Source organism: Branchiostoma belcheri, unplaced genomic scaffold, assembly GCF_001625305.1.
Source record: "Branchiostoma belcheri isolate BF01 breed outbred unplaced genomic scaffold, Haploidv18h27 scaffold1, whole genome shotgun sequence".
Lineage (NCBI taxonomy): Eukaryota > Metazoa > Chordata > Leptocardii > Amphioxiformes > Branchiostomatidae > Branchiostoma > Branchiostoma belcheri.
Genome location: NW_017802379.1, coordinates 10,832,341 through 10,845,526, shown reverse-complemented (window position 1 = coordinate 10,845,526; position 13,186 = coordinate 10,832,341). Strand labels below are relative to the sequence as shown.

Sequence of the window (13,186 nt, the reverse complement as noted above, 5' to 3'; positions counted from 1 at the left end):
AAAAAAAAAAAAAAAAAAAAAGATCACGTCTACCGTTCTGGCCTGTCTCTAGGCCTGGGTAGTCCATGGTAGTCCATGGTACAGTACCGTACCGATTCATAGATGCCGCAAAAAGCCAGCATGTACCGGCTTGTCGTATACGTTGCTAAGTACTGTCGCGAATTCACAATACCAGCTTTGTATTCCTGTGGTTTAGTAGCATTTTTATTTTTGGCCGGAATTTTTTTTTATTCGCCCGCGCGCACTAGTTTGGGGGTCTTCAGAGGATGTCATCCATAACATTAAATCGGTGTGGCCTAACCGCCTTTCGGCGTAACACACCAGCTTGTGCGTCGATCGTACAACGTGTGTGACGGGGACCACGATTGTCGAGCAATAAAGTTCATTCATTCATATTAAACTGCATATGAAGAGTATCAGTCGTGTGGATTTCAGCACATTATCCTATAAGTTTGCCTGTACTACTTTACTAATTTAATTTCCCTCCGAGATTTCCCCCTGTCATGTCCTTGAGGCTGCAAGCGCCATGGCAAGGTTTGACGTCACCGGAAACAAGAAGCGTTGATATCACGTAATTTTCTAGCCGGAGGGAAAGGTGTTTTGTACATCGTCCTGTGGCCTAGAATCCGACAGGAAGTTAAAAATGTTATGGCCTTGTCAAAGAGGCTAGTGTCCAAAACGTTTGCTTGGGGCGTTAGGTCGGGTCACCGGAAACATAAGGCCATGTTGATTTGATTATATGGATGACATCCTCTGGGAACCCCAAAACTGATGCGAGCGTGCAAATAAAAGAAAAAGTTTTGCCAAAAAAGTTGCTTTCATTATGAAATCTAAGTGGTCAGGAAGGTTGAACAAATGACATAGACTATGGTATGGCGAATAATCTACTCTTCAAATTCATTTCTTGGCATTTTCGTCTTTTTCGTTGACTTTTGTCACTCTACGACGTTGGTATCGGTTTCCAGTGATTTTATTTTGCAACTTACGGTATATGTTTGCTCATTTTGTAACTGTTTTGTACGATTTACAGTATGGTTGAAAACCTCTTTTTTTTTTAAACGGATGACAATTCATGCGCACGCGGATGTCATCCATATAATCCAATCAACATGGCTTATCTTTTATTTGGCCTTATTAGGGAGCCATCGTCGTAGAAATCAACAGGAAGACGTGTTAAGTGGAGTCATTCACCTTAATTATCAGCGATCAATCAGCATAAATTATCTCTCTTAAGGTCACCTCTGGAACCCAGGTTGTTGTTGATTATTTTTTTCGTGATTGGGTTTACCCTTGCAAAGAAAGTATGACAATCCATACACAACAAATGAGAAACTTACTATTAATATGCTTTATGCTTCAGGGGCGGAAAATGGTTTCGGGAGGCAGACTTGCAAGTTTGTGTTTCATGACTAACGCCACACCGACTTAATTTTATGGATGACGTCCTCTGAAGACCCCCAAACTAAACAAATTCGTACCAAAAATGAAAATGCTACTAAACCACAGGAGTACAAAGCTGGTATTGTGAATTTGCGGCAGTACTTAGCGACGTATACGACAAGCCGGCACATGATGGCTTTTTGCGGAATTTATGAATCGGCACTGTACATATGTGCTGAGTTCTTGAGTCGTGGAGTTTCGGTAGCCTGGGTGCCCGGCTCCGTATTGTCGCTAACTAACCATAGACTACCCAGGCCTAGAGCCAGGCCAAAGCCTCGGTGGACGTGATGTTTATTTTTTTTGAGAACAGGCGAAAATCAATGCGCGCGCGGATGTCATCCATAAAATTAAGCCAGTGTGGCCTACAATGTAAGTAGTGACGGTTGTATGGAGGATGGGATTTGGTTTTGAAAGTAGATTGATACGGAAGGTCAAGACCCCTGTATATCTTACTCACATGAAACAGCAATACATGTACTTCACTCACCATTCAACTCTGTGATGACAGAAATTTAGTGTCAGCTAACTGTGGGAACCCTCCCTGATAACTACAGGGGCATTTCTCTGTCCCAAGTGGCAGCTAAAGTGTACAGTCGGCTCCTGCTAAATAGACTCCGTCCTGTGATTGACAAACTTTTGCGCCCAAATCAGAATGGCTTCAGGCCTTCACGCTCTACCTCGGCCCAGATTCTCGCTTTCCGCCGAATCGTTGAAGAAGTTCGAAACCACCAGAAGGAAGCTGTCCTTATCTTCATCGATTTTAAGAAAGCATTTGACTCGATCTATCGTGACACCATGTTTAAGATCCTACAGGCCTATGGTGTTCCTCTGCAGATTGTCAACGCAATTAAGATTATGTATGACAACACTAAGGCTACTGTCCTCACACCCGAGGGAGAAACAGACACCTTTAACATCAACACAGGCGTCTTACAGGGTGACCCCCTTGCACCTTTTCTTTTCATTGTTGTGTTAGACTACGCCTTACGTAGAGCAGTAAGAACTCATGACGGCATTACTTTAAAGAGAAGACAGAGCTCGCGTCACCCAGCAGTGGTGCTACCTGACCTTGACTTTGCTGACGATATTTGTCTTCTAGAAGACACTATCAAAGCTGCTCAAGAGTTTCTGTACAGGGTAGAGCACGCCACACAGGATATTGGACTTTATTTAAACGCACTAAAGACTAAATTTATGCACCTTAACCCTCCAACAAGGCCCCAGGCCTTGCTGTCTAGTGATGGCTCTACTATTGAGCAAGTGGATGACTTTAAATACCTTGGCAGTTATGGTAACACAGTCCATGATGTGAAATGTAGGATTGGGCAAGCTTGGGGGGCTTCTAATGCCCTAACAAAAGTGTGGAAATCCCCAATAGCCAACTCTACCAAGCTAAAAGTCTTTAAAACCTGCGTTGAGTCAATCCTGCTCTACGGAGCTGACTCGTGGTCCCTGACAACATCCTTGTGTAAACTTCTGGATGGGAACTACACCCGCCTGCTTCGTGCAGCCCTCAACATTTCATGGAGGAGTCACGTGACCAACAACCAACTTTATGGAAATATGCCTCGGATTACAACACTCATCCGCAACCGTAGGCTGTCGCTGGCTGGCCATGTCATGCGACACGACGAAATGGCAGGGTTGGTACTTCTCTGGTCACCAACAGAAAAGCGGAGACGCGGTCGCCCTTCTTTAACTCTGAAGAAGGTGATAGATGGGGACATAGGTCTGGGCGGTGCTGAACTATCCTCTGTCATGCATGACAGGAACTTGTGGAGGCAGTACATTGTGTCACCTGATTAAAGGATGAACTGAACTGAACTGAACTATGGGAAAGAAGCCAATAGTCTAGCAGTCAAGAACACTTTACATGCCTTTACATGTGCGCAATATAGCCCCATTAAAGCAACTGGAGATGAATTCACAGTTTTTTTATTGTGTGGTTATTATTAATAGAATGAGATTTCTTCCTTTGTTCTATATTTACATACAAGTAGATTGTTTGTTCAAAATAGTATGTTTACGTTCAGTATGATCAAGTCGGGTTTCATCTTCTACGCTATTACAGTTACAAACCTCACAGAGTTCGGTTATGTCTGCCGGTTTCTATGCGTAGATCAGGTCACTAATTGTGGAAATTGAGATCTCCAAATTCTTGTTAAAACATAAAACTGTGTCATTTATGAATTCAGTTGTCAGTGTGACAAGATGAAAATAGAAAAAAAGCATACACTCATTTCATATTTCATGTTATTATTACATCTTTCGAGTTGCAATTTAAGATGATCTATCGGCACACTGTTAAACAAGAAAGCGTACGTAGTCACTGAGAAAGTTTTTTGAAAATATCAATTAACAAAGCAAGAATATAAAGTGATATTCTTTACTGTTTAATTGATACAGCTCTGGCTAAAATAGCACTTTAAAATATGTTAGCTGTTTAATAGGTACGGTTATGTATACCTTCGGGTATATTTTCATAAATTGTTTCTAGAAGATTTGGCAAAATATACATGTTATGATCCGCCTATACATGTATGGTGTGATAATGCCTTGTTATTTGATATATAGCTCAATCATTACAAGAATAGATTATCGTTAGCCTCTACCAGGCACCGCGGATCGCTGGAAAAATAGTAGAAATTGGCCAAAAAAAAGGGATAGTATACCAGAGAAGATCCCAGGCCATAAAAGGTCCAATTCGCGATCCACGTATTTTTCCAGCGATCCGCGGTGCCTGGTAGAGGCTAGGGTATTGTGGTTAGAAGTTTCTTGTATCTATGTTTAAATAAAGGATATTGAAGTGCCCGGGGTAGTTCATGAGGCACAAGGTGACAGCTTCTTACCAAAGACGTCTGCTAGTGTCTTGACCATTGATTGATCAATGTCAATGAAGACAATTCTCCTTACTGTGCAAAAAGAAGACCTTAGGAGGAACTGTAGTAGGCCGGAAAGCAGCGATTCGGCACACGTATCCTTCGGCATGCCAAAGATTCCTGTGGAAAATGATAATACCATCAAGCACATAATATTGAAACACTCTGTCGGTTACATGAAAAATTATGTCTTTATCTGGTACACCCCTGTGTTTAAAAGTATACAATTTTTGGTATATCACGCCTATTATGCAAAGAAATGTGACAAACATGGAAGGAAAACATCTTAATTATGAAGAACTTCAGGAAGGATAAGGGCGGTGAGAAAACATCCATTTAAAAATACATTGCTGGGTGTGCTCAACCCATGCATTTCTGATCTAACCATCGTCGCAAATTTTTTCCTGAAAGAGTTTTCTTGTACATAGTTGAGGTGGTAGGTGAAGCGTACATGACAATTATAGTTGAATGAAGCTGAGAGGATAGTCGTGAAGTAGGTATGTGTCTCATATTATTATTATTATACTTACCAGAGCCTATTGCCGGAAGAGCTACCGATTCCACCCGAAGTGTTGCCGAAGCTTTGGTTAGAATGCTGTAGCAGGTCTCCTGGAGTTGTTGTTTAGCCTTTTCCTCGTTACCTCGTTCCCACTTCGGTCCCACGGCGTGAATGATGTGTTTACAGGGAAGCTTTCCTCCACTTGTCACCGCCGACTGTGTGACCCGAACAGGTCCGTATTTTTTGACATGGTCATTGCTCTCTTTCTGGACAGACGGGCCGCCTGCCTTGGAGATCGCTCCGGCTATACCACTCCCGTGGCTGAGGGACTCGTTCGCGGAGTTAGCGATGACATCAACCCGCTGTTGTGTGATGTCTCCTTGGGCGACTACAATCTGTATCCCCTTCCTTGTGGTGTAGTTCAACCATTCTGTAGTTGACGAGCTCCCACTACCAGTCTGGCCAAACTTGTCGGGCAGTCCTGTTGTCCCAGCCGCACCCTTCCGAAGGCTCCTTTGACCTCGTGTGAGTGATATGCCGAGATGTTCACACATCGCTGTCTTCGCTTCCTGGACTTCTTTCTCTGACCCGTAGAACAACACGTCTTTGTTCGGACTAGGTTTCACCATCACCCGGGGGAAGTCTTTCGTGATCTTCGCGACTGCTTTGGTGACTTCATCTGGCGGTATGTGCCTGGACTGTAGCTCTAGCAGCTTGCACACAATACCGTGATGAGTTTTCAGGTAGAGGGTGGTGAACTCTTCTTTAGCATTCTCTGGATCGCTGTCGGCTGCATGGCTTCCAAAGAACTCCACTTCTGTTTGTCCGTCGACATCGGTCATGACGATCACTGCTTTGTTCTTCAGCATGATATCAAGCACCTCCGAGCCGTTAACCTGGCACAGGTAAGACTTGATATCCGGAACTATGACCATCTTGGACGGGTCGATATCGTCGTGGCTTGTCTGTGTTTTGCGATTTTGCTTGTGAGGACTAGTGCTCGGTTGTGGTATGCTCTTTTCAACAGCCGTGTCTGATGGGAATAGGAAAAAAGAGACACGTCAACAATAGATAAGCTTTGATACCTAATCAAAGTGCTTTTAGCATCATGATTTGACTAAGGCCATGTTGATTTGATTATACGGATGACATCCTCGAGCGCATGAATTTTCGGCCGTTTCCAAAAAAAAAAGTTTTCAACCATACTGTAAATCGTACTAAACAGTTGCAAAATGAGCCAATGTATACCGTGAGATTAAAAAAAAAACATTGGGAAACTATACCAATGTAATAGAATCCCGAAATCAAACGAAAAAGACAAAAATGTATACGTAAAGAAATTAATTTGAAGACTAGATTTTTCGCCAAACCATACTGTGTCATTTGTTCAACCTTCAAAACCACGTAGATGAAAGCAACTTTTTTTGCCAAACTGTTTTATTCGCACGCTCGCATCGGTTTTGGGGTTCCCAGAGGATGTCATCCATATTATCAAATCAACATGGCCTAATGCAGAAGTAGAATACTTAACAAGATTTGTCGAATTAGTGAACTATCGTATTGGTTATTCAAATCATCAGTATGCAAACTAGTATCTAATTTGCAAAATTAATTAGGTACGTCTATAAATATAATGTTTTCTAAGAAAAAAATATACAAATGACATGTAATTGAGAACGAGAGCTAACATCGGCAGCTATGCAAATGAAGACCTAATTGGCATAACGACGAGAAAAAAAACTACAATTTCTTAATGGTACTCGTAACTGCCGGAATTTCAAACTCACACTAATTTGAAAATTAAGTGAAGATTAACATCATTAAACATAAGTTATTCAAATCAGGACTTAACTTAGTAATACATAATTTATGATCGAGGAAACACCAAAATAGCCTTCTTTGTTAATTATAATGAATGTAAGACTGTCATTGAGTGGAGAATATGATCAACCGATCATTTCATGCAACTACTAAGGATCATATCTGCTTATTAAATGACAACCATTTACTTGGCGATGGTATGAGGTCGTGGAACTCTCGTTTAGATGTTATTAGTAAATTACTTAGATTTTGAATGTTGCGTACTTATATCGCTGGCTACATGTATTACTTTGAAAACGTACCTGACATGGCGAGTAGGGTTTTCCATTCCTCTATGCCCTGAAGTATACCGCGATCTACGACTTTTTTGCTAGTTGTATACAGTACTTGTTCTACAGTGCTCTCTGGATCTGTACAAAGTTCATCCCGGCACTGCCTGATTTGTCTGAATGCAGTCGCCACCTCAATATCTGTGCCGCGGGACAGGAGAGTTTGGAGTAACTCCTGTGTGCTGGACAGTCGCACCTTCTTCAACTCAAGCCTCTCCTTCTCTGCATACTGCTGCTTCTCCTCCTGCCTACACATAGCCTCAACCTTTTCCTTGCATGTCTCCCCAAGTTTCTTAAGAAACGTGACAAGATGGCTGACCTGCTCGTCAACAAGCTGTGCAGCTTTTTCGCTTCTAGCTTGGATGTCCACGATTGATTTATCTACAGCCTGTATTGCATATTCGGTGCTGCCCAAAGCTTGTTGTAGTTCTGTGACCATGGCCTGGCAGGAGGATCTCAGTTCGTTCCCTACTTCTGTGAGATTCACAACGTTGTGTTCGGGTTTGGGGTGGTCTAGGACGATGCAGTCACGACATACTGGCACGCCGTCTGTTCTACAGTAGAACCGCATCTTTTCCCCGGCGTGGGTGCCACAAGTCGGCTCGATCTTCTCCGTTTGTCCGTCATATTTTCCTGTCCGCAGTTCGTCAAGCGTCACGACAAGGTGACCTTTGAACACCCTCAGAGTCCTGTGGATAGCCACGCACGATTCACAGAGAAAGTCGTTACACGTTAAACACCTTGATACGACAGCTTCCGTGCCGCCACAGCTGTCACATGGTAGCCTATCCACGGAGTGCTGGACTTTCTTTCGCGCCCCGATCGTCTCCACTAGGTTGAGAATGAAAAAATTGTCCTTTAGTCCTGAGACGCCGCCATCTTGTTTCATCGCTGTGTCACGCTGACAGGTAGGGCACTTTACCACTGTCTCACCTTCCTTCAAGTACTCCTTCAGACATTCCTCGCAGAAGGAGTGCACACAGTCGAGAATCTTCGGCCTCCTGAAGGTCTCCAGACAGATCTGACACGTCAGGAAGTCGTCACTGATCTCCTTGATCAAAGCGGACGCCATGTTTGAATTTGACCGTGCGAAACAGGAACGTTAACCACGCCCACAGAGGTCATACGTAATGTTCACGCACTAAATTGTGTTAACTTAGACTATACCACTTACTGTTTGTGTTGCAAGAGAAAAACATTGTGGACATTGTTTAAGTAAATGCTTTATTCTTTTCTGACTGCCAAGGTAAGGTCTATTGAAGCCATTTCTTGTATGCTGTGCACTTCATAGAATTTACCGCTTTCCGTGCACACATGGGGTCTGCCTATTTACCAGAATACACCGGAAACACATATAGGAGGCTTAGATCTACCGGAATACACGCACCCTGCATTATAACGTTCCACTAGCACTGGTGATGTCCACCCCTAAAATTATTAGCCTCCACCAGGCCTTTCTACGGGAATACGGATCGTATAATTCGGCAAAAAAGAGAGTAAAATTGGCCAGGGGAGTCCAGCCGCGGGGAGGTAGTTTCTTTCCCTCCGACTGCGCGGCCTGTCAAACCTCCAAGGCGGCCAAACTCCCCTGCCAATTATTCTCCTATATATAGCCAGCGTAGTTAGTCTGGTAGAGACTATAAAATTATTATAGGGTGTATGTACTTCACACTATATAATAACAGAGACGTCGGGCCGCTGTCTGTTTGCGCCTTCTTCAGGTCAATCACCTGCCAACCTTGGGACAAGGTCATGCGATGTTATCAAACAATGGCGTCCGTGTTTTGTGTTTGTATCTCACTGCACTCTTAAGGTATTATCTCTATCAAACATTCAGAAACCTCCCCCGAACACCAGTCACCCATGGTCGTCTGAAGTTAGGGAGAAGTCTGACGAATCGAATCGAATTTGAGTTGAATTTGCGTCAAACTGCAAACCACGCCCTGACCTACCCCTGAGGATAAGCCAACTATGGCAAAACCTCCATTCTACTTATACACTCGCATGTTCTAAACACTTTGAAACATTCGGCTGGCGTACCCGAACAGTGCCGACCACAGCCGACATTGCTCCCGACCTACTCCAGAAAATGTGTTCGGGGGCCATATATTCCGCTATGTGTTGATGTAGTTTTTTCGTTGTAGGACATGTTCACGACTATCACAAAAATACATGTAGATTGATCGTAAGACGTACATGTATGTGACAAGGGTCTAAATGTGTCACTTGTAAGTCGTGTGGATGTCAGTACAATTCTGAAATGCTGAGGTCACATTTCCAAACCGGGGCCCGGCCGGGCAGTCTTATGGAACGAAAAGTATGATATACAAGTCAAACAACAAAGCAGAAAAATGCTGAAAAAAATAATAATGGGTGTTATTTGTGTCAAGGAGGTTTAAAGTCATTTTCAAATTGTAGTTAACCTTGTTGTTTGTGTAGATTATTGATATAAATTGTTAATTTTTCGTTAATCGAAACAGTCCGGTCGGGAAATGTGACCTCAGCATGAGTTTGCCTGTACTTAACTTTACAAATTTTAAATTTCCCTCCGAACATTCTTGCCCGGTCGCGTCCTTGAGGCTGCAAGTCACCATAGTGCACTGTGTCTTCACCGGAAACAAGAAGCGTTGATATCACGTAATATCATAGCCGCAGGGGAGGGAGTGGGGGTACAGTACATGTACACCGTCCTGTGGCCTAGTAGAATCCGGCAGGAAGTTGAAAATGTTATGGCCTAATGCCCCTCCAGCCCCAATTAAACAAGCTTACCGCGAGATTTTGCTAGCGGCGTTAGGTCGGGTCTCCGGAAACATCATTTTTCTTTGGCCTTTGGCCACACCGTCTTAATTTTATGGATGGCATCCTCTGAAGACCCCCAAACTAGTGCGCGCGGGCGAATAAAATAAAAATCCGGCCCAAAATAAAAATGCTACTAAACCACAGGAATGCAAAGGCAAAGCTGGTATTGTGAATTTGCGGCAGAACATATACGGCAAGTTGGCACATGCTGGCTTTTTTCGTAATTTATCTGCGTATGTACTAAGGTTTTGAGTCGCTTCGGCAGCCTGGATGCCATCCTCAAGAGTTACCACTGGCTCCGTATTGTCGCTATATAGCAAACTACCATGGACAACCCAGGCCTAGAGCCAGGCCAAAGTCTCGGATGACGTGATTTTTTTTTTTTTGAGAACAGGCGAAAATCAATGCGCGCGCGGATGTCATCCATAAATTAAATCGGTGTGGCCCTGTTAGCGAGCCAAGGGCATTTGCCTGTACATTATCGTAGAAACAGACAGGAAGACGTGTTAAGTGGAGTCATTCACCTTAATTATCAGCGATCAATTAGCATAAATTATATCTCTTAAGGTCACCTCTGGAACCCAGGTTGTTGTTGATATGTTTACGTGATGAGTTTTAAGTTGTTACCCTTGCAACGAAAGTATGACAATCCCAGCCATGGACGACTCTGGTAATCCTTTTTGCACGGCTAGACAATCCATATTCAACAAATGAGAAAATTATTGTTAATATGCTTGATACTTCAGGTACGGAAATAGGTTTTGGAAGGCAGACTTGAAACTTGCAAGTTTGTGTGTTTCATAACGAAGTAGCTACGGTTGCATGGAGGGTGGGATTTGATTTTGACAGTTGATTGATAGGGAGGTAAGGACCCTTGCATATCTTACTCACATGAAACAGTAATACCTTGATCACCATTCAACACTGTGAGGACGTAAATTTAGTGTCAGCTATAAACTATGGGAAACAAGCCAATAGTCTAGCAGTCAAACACACATTAAATGCCTTTACATGTGTGTAATATAGCCCCATTAAGGCCACGAAAATTTATTTCCTACTAGTAGTTTCTCAGACATTTTGCAATAAAAATACAAAACATACATGTACAGCAAACTGATATAATAAAGGCAGAGGACAGGAAAAGTTGAGTGACTGTCTTCACTCAATAAAACTGAGTGCACTGTGGCATAAACCTGGACTTTGTTTTTGTTAAAGTTTTTTTTCTTAAATCCAATAACCAACAAATTAAACTAAAGAATGCAATTCAAAATCACATATCAGAAACACATTAATTTTATATTACAGGAGAAGTACATTTTTTTAGTAAATGTTCTTTTTAATAGCTTGTCAAGTCTATGATGTAACTTAACACGTCAGCAGAATGTACTGCGCTTGCATGAAACCTGGATTAGGCCACACCAATTTAATTTCTTGGTTAACAGATTTTTCTAGAAAAATAATGGAGCGGGCGGGCGAAAAAAAAATAAAATAAAAACAGGCCTAGGCATCCTATTATGGCCCAAAATGGTACAATAAGGAGCCATGAAGTCAACGCACCAGACTGTTTCAAAATTTAAACAATGAATTTTGGAACTTTTAATGATACCACTGCATTGAAAGATAGAATAACTGTAACAACTAGGAGGAAAAGGACTGTTTTCAACTGTTCAGGGCAAATTATGAGCATTTTGCAGTTGATTCTGAATTTTTATTTTTATTTGCAAATCAGCAAAAAATGAAGCGGGCGAATCCGTTAACCAAGAAATTAAATTATTGGTGTGGCCTTATTTGCAGTTTTCCTTGGATGTTTGCAGTTTCATCAGAATTGTACACATTGCAGACAATCTTTTCCTGGACAACATTAGAAAACTATAGATGGAATGCCATACATAAATACGTGAATAAGACCTTAAACAAGACCTTTTACCAAAGTGCTATGCACAATACATTACGGGTTTTGTACAAGCGCAGTACATTCTGTCAATGTGATTTAAACATTGTATATATTATAGAGCTTATTCATTTCTACAACGTTTGTCATTATGAAGATAGTTTAAACTGTAATTTCCAAAACAAGAAATTGGAATAACCCAAAGTTTCGACTGTACAACTCTAGTCTACAACTCTGTCAAGAAGTGAGCAATCCAAGGCTTTTGTGACATCATGTTATGCAGATGATATACGTGATTTGGTGAGCAGTGGATCGTAGCATATAGCATAGAATAGCATAGAATATGAACCAGATTTTGGCATGAGATACTGTAATTCCCAATTTTTTCACTGTACTGTTATGTTCCTAAGTTCTACCAACCTGATGAAATTATTTTCAGATGTTATGTTCACTGTTTTCACTGTTATTTCTGTACCGTGAACTTATCATTACAGTTAACAAATAATTCCTGGACTTTCTTTTCCTGCACCTGTCGCCACCATGAATATAATAGTTCTGTGAACATGTCCATTTTTCTCAGACAGTGAACTTTTTCTACAGTGAACATAAATGAATTACAGTATTAAGTAGGCCATCTACATCAGGGCATTACAACCGTACCTCAAAAAAGACGGGGGGCGCCACAGACTTTCTGCAACATACACATGTATGGTCGTTATAACGTGACTTCACTGAAGCGGTAAATTGCTCATATCTGTAAGAAGACTTGAGTTGCATTGTACATTCAACAATTTTGGTACTTAGGCCACACCAATTTAATTTGTTGTTTCTCGGATTCGCCCTGTCCTGTTCATTTGCAAAAAAAAAAAATTTTTTGGTTCTAAATTACATGTAACTGCAAAATGCTTAATGAAAGACATATTTTGTTTGTTTGTTTGTTTCGCATAACCGGTAAACCGCCTTCAGGCGTAACACACCAGTTTTGCACATGTGCGTACATGTACAAGCTGCGTAAGACCGGACTGTAAGTTTTGAACCACTCACACGGGGAAGATCCCTACTCTTTTCGATAAGTGCGGTGGGTTCTTTAACGTGCATGGGGTGTGGCTCTCCCAAACACGGGACCTCCATTTAACGTCCTATCCGAGGGACGTCCCTAACCGAAGCTAGGTACTCATTTTCACCTGAGTGAAGTGAGGAAAGTCGTGTAAAGTGCCTTTCCCAAGGGCACAAGATCGGTGACATGGGCAGGGTTCGAACCCACAACCTCTGGGGTGTGAGCCGAACGCGCTACCGACTGCGCCACACGACCCCAACTGGCCCAACTGTTGAAAAAAGTCCCTTTCTTCCAAGTTCCTAAGTTTTTCAATGTAACAGTGTAATTTTGTTTCATTAAAAGTTCAAAATCTATTGTTTTAATTATAAACCAGCCTGGTATGTTCACTTCATGGCTCATATTGTAACATTTCCAACTATCATGGGGTGCCTTGGCCTGTTTTTTTTTTTCTATTTCGCCCTGCCGCTCCTG

General features: G+C 42.1%; 2 protein-coding genes across 2 annotated transcripts; both read right to left on the bottom strand.

The window, feature by feature from the left end:
* Positions 1 to 4,254: 4,254 nt before the first annotated feature.
* On the bottom strand, positions 4,255 to 6,799 carry LOC109474150. Its single transcript, XM_019774408.1, has 3 exons — positions 6,790 to 6,799; positions 4,850 to 5,851; positions 4,255 to 4,439 (listed from the first exon to the last, which is right to left on the bottom strand). The coding sequence occupies exons 1-3, from the start codon at positions 6,797 to 6,799 to the stop codon at positions 4,261 to 4,263; spliced, it is 1,191 nt and encodes a 396-aa protein (XP_019629967.1). The 3' UTR covers positions 4,255 to 4,260.
* Positions 6,800 to 6,835: 36 nt separating this feature from the next.
* Positions 6,836 to 8,057, bottom strand: LOC109481419 (E3 ubiquitin-protein ligase TRIM56-like). The gene has a single exon (XM_019784028.1). It carries the CDS (start codon positions 8,038 to 8,040, stop codon positions 6,925 to 6,927), a length of 1,116 nt encoding a protein of 371 aa, XP_019639587.1. The 5' UTR covers positions 8,041 to 8,057; the 3' UTR covers positions 6,836 to 6,924.
* Positions 8,058 to 13,186: the final 5,129 nt, after the last annotated feature.